This window comes from Rhododendron vialii, chromosome 4a (genome assembly GCF_030253575.1).
Source record: "Rhododendron vialii isolate Sample 1 chromosome 4a, ASM3025357v1".
Taxonomy (NCBI): domain Eukaryota; kingdom Viridiplantae; phylum Streptophyta; class Magnoliopsida; order Ericales; family Ericaceae; genus Rhododendron; species Rhododendron vialii.
Window position 1 is genome coordinate 37,427,491 of NC_080560.1, and position 5,641 is coordinate 37,433,131.

Here is a 5,641-nt window from a genome sequence, read left to right on the forward strand (position 1 = left end):
TGCCCTTATTAACCTTTAGGCTTCCACCAAGCCATATAAATTTACACATTCATCAGCAAAAAAAATTTACCAAGCCGATCATCATTCATCAGCAACAAAAATTTACACATTTCCAGACTTCCAATCCAGCCTTCCACCAAGCCATATCAAAAAAAAAATCATTAAGAAACCAAACATAACCACATATCCAGCAACTAGCAAGTGATATCTAGATTTCCAGTCTTCCCACTTTCTAGTCTCTCTAGCCTTTCTAGTCTCTCCTCCCCTGTTTTCTCAGCAACCATACAACCAGTCACAACATTTTCAGTCCACTACTATCTATTAGGCAAGCAATTACAAGTCCAAAATGATTAAAACTACAAGTCCATAATAATTTAAAACAACCAAACACACAAGTCCATAATAAAATAAACTAGTCCTATAGTTCAATGTCCAAAGTGCTCCCCAATCCCATGTAAATTGACCAAACCTGTTACATAGAAAGAAAAATCATACAACTAAATTGAAAACTTCGAAGATTATAAAATAACATAATGCATGTTAAATGTTTTACCAAGGTCCAATGTCCAAAGGCCCATCACTCAATCCCTAAGAACTTGCGTTGCATCATCAGTTGGTTCAGTTTGTAAGAGTTCTGGAAAAAAAAAAACACACTTAATTCAATACAATACTAAGAAAAAACTAAATAGTAAGTAGACTAGATCAATTGAATTAAATTACTTCGTTCAAGTTCTTCAACTTTATCCATGGACTGTCGAAGAGAGATTGGAACCGTACTTAAAAGCCAATTTTGAGTGCATACAAGAGTCTCGACCATTGACGGTGAGAGTGAATTTCGAAATAGATCAAGTACGCGACCAGCTGTACTAAAGGCTGATTTGGAAGCAATGGTAGACACGGGCATAGCTAATACATCACGCGCCATTTTTGACAAGATTGAATACTTGTTGGAATTGTTCTTCCACCATATCAAGATATCAAAATCTGGACTGTCCCTACATTCACACAAATCCCCCAAGTACTTGTCTACTTCTGAGGAACAAACACTAGAATACTCCTCCTCTAAGTAAGTGTCAAATTCGCTAGCTAAATTTAAGCGACGATCACAATCCTCATTCTCCTCCATTACTCTCGGCATTGAACTTGCACTAGGCACATTTTGTCTAACTTCACCCTCTTTTTCATAAAAATCGTACAACTTGTTCAAAACATCCTTCACTTATTTCTCCATTTTCTCACCCACCGCCTTCCCTTTGGATCTTGTATAGCAAAACTTCACTAACCTTAACTTATACTGGGGATCAAGTGCCACCGCCACATAAAGTAAGGAATTGAATTTCTCTACATCCCCCCAATACGTCTGAAATTTTCTTTTCATTTCAATTGCTATCTTAGACATAAAAGAATCTCCGCTGAGGATTGATTCATCTATATGGGTTTCAACCTCAAACAACTCATGAAAGAACACATTGGATGTGACAAAAAGAGAAGCTGAAAATTTTTTGGTTGCATCATAGAAAAGTTTTAAAAATGTAACAAACAACCCACACTTCTTCCAATCAAGCTTGTTTGGGACAGTTGCTTGTCTTGGAGTTGGGACCCTATGGCCATGGCTCCCACCTTGGTCACCCTCGCCCTCCAATGACAAATCCTCATCGCCTTCTTTTATGCTAAAGAATTTTATGAAACTACTGTCTTCCTCCCCCATTCTTTGGAATGCCTTCTCAAATTTGATGGCTACTTCTAACATCAAGTAAGTGGAATTCCACCGAGTATACACATCAAGACACACAATTTGTTTCGATTTAATTTTCTCCTTCTTCACACACTTCTTGAAAGTCTCCATTCTTTGTGGAGAAGATTTCACATACCTCACAACATCACGAATAGGCAAAATAGATTCACTCATATCTTTCAACTCCTCAACAATAATAAGATTCAAAATGTGTGCACAATATCGCATATGTATATATTCATGCCCCAAAACACTCCTTTTTCAATCCACTGTTTTCCTTTTCAAGTACTCAATAGCCGTAGCGTTCGAACTTGCATTATCTACCGTCATTGTAAAAATACCATCAACATTCCACTCAAGCAATAATGACTCAATTTTCTTGCCTATTGTAACTCCCTTATGATCTTCAATTTGACAAAAGTTTAAGATTCTCTTCTGCAACTTTCAATCATCATCAATGAAGTGTGCAGTGAGACACATATAGTTAAGGTTTTGAATTGATGTCCATGTATTAGTCATAAGGCAAATCCTATGGCCCTTTAACAATTTTTTCAGTTTTCCCCTCTCGTAGTCTTTAATTGCAACCACTTCTCTAGTAATCGTTTGGCGAGAAGGGACTGGTGCAAACTTCGGTTGCATGACCTTACAAAACTTTCTGAACCCAATCCCCTCAACGAACCTAAACGGTAGTTCATCAATAATCACCATTTCTGCAAGAGCTCTCTTACACTCTTTAAAGGAAAATACACTCGTCACAACGTCAACAACCCCCCCCCCCCCCCCCGGTCGTTGATTTTGAATGAAAGGTTTGGTTGTCCATGTTGGTCTCTAAAAGGATATAATGGACAAATGGAAATGTGAGCTTTCAAATTAGTAACGCCATGTTTTTTACTATCAGCCGCATATCTTTTCTTGCAATAGTTACACTCACCCCATGTATCATTGCCCTCTATTATTTTTTCGAAGTGATCCCAAGTAGGAGATCGATGTCGATCTTTTTTTGGCTTGGGGCTTTTAGGAGTTTGTGGTGGAAGCTTTCTTTTCTTTGTTTTTTTCCTCACTTGATTTACTTTATCTACAGTATCATCTTCAACATTGACAACATCGGCAAGGGTAGTCACAGTAGGATTAGGATTACCTTGAAGTTCAAGTTCTTCGATATCAACAACATCATCCTCAAGTTCCCCACCAGGATGGAAATCAAAAACTGGCTCCCGCTCCATCACCTACAACAAACAAGTGTGATGATCAGATGGTTTTGAATCAGTTAAATTAAAAGAATCAGAGTACTTTTTAACATAAAAGTAATATAGCACTAATTGACAAAGCTAGTAGCAATACTTGAACAAATGCAAGTCTATACTAGTTTAAAGACACCAGCAGATTATATGAGGAACCAAATTTAGTGGTAGCAATAAACAAAAACCAAAGTGCTTCCTATTTATATAACTAAATCCTTTGGAACCCGAAGACTGAGCTCATTGTTTTCACGTTTAAATACACCAGAATAGTCTAACATCTAATATGATGCACTAATCTGGACAATTAATATGGCAAATTGTGAACTCAATAGGCATTATAAAATGCAATACAATAAATCAACCATATACAAACGTGAGCACACGATATTCTCCTCAAAACATCAGTACATCAGTACATCACAGATTCACAGTCCTCCCTCCAGAAGAACACACACACACAGAGACGGGTTCTCTCAGATCAGAGATGAACTCCATCAAAATCTAGCAACAAATTACAAAACAAACAGTTAAAAAATGAACTCCATCAAACCAGTCCGCCGCCGCTGCCGCCACTCACTTCCAGAGAGAGAGAGAGAAATGTACCAGATTTAGGTGTAGATCGGCTGCGAACGAGAACGAGAGAGTGGACTGTGGAGAATCTGGAGATCTAGAAATTCAAAACTAACAATTAAAAAATGAAATCATAATGAAATCATCAAAACTATGGAGAGAGAGAGAGAGAGAGAGAGAGAGAGAGAGAGAGAGAGAGAGAGAGAGAGAGAGAGAGAGAGAGAGACGTACCACGATACCAGAGTGGCTCTATGGCAAAGTTAGTCGTTGACCATTGTCTATCGGCTGCGAGATCGAGTGGAGAGTGGACTGTGGAGTGTGGACTGTGGAGACTGGAGAGTGGAGTCAGTGGACTGTGGAGACTGGAGACCGGAGAGGAGAGGACTGGCCGGAGATCTGGTCGTCGATCGGAGAGAATGAGAGAGTGGGGTGGGGGCAGTGGGGCTGGGTGGGGTGGAAATCAGCGGAGAGAACGAGAGGAGAAAGAGACTGAGACCAAAACCCTAAATGAAGAAATCCCATTTTTTTTCTTTTTATAGTAGGTGCGAACTTCGGTCGGGTCGGGTGACCCGAAATATAATATTTGCAACCCGAACCCCGACCGACAAATTGTTGGGTCTTTCTGAGTCAATCCGAACCAGACCGACTGTCTCATTTTAAACCGCCCGAGGCATTTTTCGGGTCGGGTGGGTTTTTTTGGACAGCCCTAGACTGACATGTTTCAGAATCGTGTTCAAAAGGTGTGTACGTGGCATGACTTTTCTTTTTTGTTGGTGGTTGGTTAATGAAGTTCACTTACCAAATATGAGTGTAGTTGTCGTAGAATTCCTGTTCGTGTTCTTTGGCACGACTTTGTCGCTTGTTACATGCACCAAAGTAGAATTCTTTATTTTTACTTTGGTCTTTCTCAAGCAAATGATATATGCCTCCATCTTTTAATTAACCTTCAATTTTACATTTACTTTTTGGCGCACTTTGTTCGATTCTAAAAAATACAGTGTTCTCTTTTTCCTTTTTGATAACTTCAACAACCTTCAAAGTATGTATATGTTCCTAGAAACCCTCCGTGGAGGAATCATTTTGAATTCTAAAGGAAAATTTGATTTACAATAAATGATGTCACTTTTTTTGTTGCTCTAGTTATCGGTTATACTATGGAGTATGGTTTCCATGCCCACAACAACTGGGAGGCCAAACAGAGTGATATGGAGGAGATCAAACATACTTTGCAGTAGTGTGACTTCCACAACAACTGGGAGGTGAAACAGAGCGATATGGACCTGATCGTATTTAGAAATAATCTAGTGACATCGGACCAAAAGTCTGTTGGGATGAAGTTTTAGTTCAATTAGTTTGTCTGTTTTTCTAATGCTAAAATTTCAACCCATTCAAAAAGAGATGGAATGTCAAAATTTCTTTCAGTACGTGCTACACCCTTCTCCACCACTACAGCTGTGACTAGCTTACAAGTGATCGTGCGGCCAGCAACCACCCCCGATGCACAAACGGCGAACATAAACAAGAGACACACTTTACTGCTGATTCTAACCGAAAAGTACGTACTGAAAGGTATCTCTGAAGAAATCCAATTAACACTTTCTTCTTGAAACTAACTTTGTATCACTAGCTTATAAGCTGATATACAAAAGGTGGGACAGGGGCGGAGCCGGCTCTCATTCCCTTGGGGAGTCATTTTTTTTATTTCTTTCACATTTCTTTGATCTACTTCCTAGGTTGGGACAAGCTAGGACATTTCTTGAACTTGAATTTGTTAACTATTAGGGCCAAGTACTTCTGATTTATCTCCAGTTCATCATCAAAATCATGTATGCATAATTGTCGTACTTTTTTTTTTGGATAGGCTTAATTGTCGTACTTAGGGGGCGATGTATAGAGAAGTACGTAAATTTAGAGGAAAACCCATACAATTTTCTCAACTCTAAGGGAGTCAAACAGTTGGGAACCGGACTGTAGTGATTTTTCATCTCACTAGTTTATTGGGGTGTAATGCCGACCGAAATGAACTTAACTGGATACCTATTGATGCGAGTTTAGAACACATTTATGTCTTGATGAATTCTAAAAATGTGAATGG

General features: G+C 38.9%; 1 protein-coding gene across 1 annotated transcript; it reads right to left on the minus strand.

Annotated features, from left to right (window-relative positions):
• Positions 1–1,071: 1,071 nt before the first annotated feature.
• LOC131324186 (zinc finger BED domain-containing protein RICESLEEPER 2-like) lies at positions 1,072–3,643 on the minus strand. The gene is made up of 2 exons (XM_058356044.1): positions 3,580–3,643; positions 1,072–2,961 (listed from the first exon to the last, which is right to left on the minus strand). The coding sequence occupies exon 2, from the start codon at positions 1,961–1,963 to the stop codon at positions 1,220–1,222; it is 744 nt and encodes a 247-aa protein (XP_058212027.1). The 5' UTR covers positions 1,964–2,961; positions 3,580–3,643; the 3' UTR covers positions 1,072–1,219.
• Positions 3,644–5,641: the final 1,998 nt, after the last annotated feature.

What these genes read in the sequence shown, in the direction of transcription:
- LOC131324186 (XM_058356044.1), bottom strand. Translation starts at nt 1,963, where the DNA reads ATGCGATATTGTGCACACATTTTGAATCTTATTATTGTTGAGGAGTTG.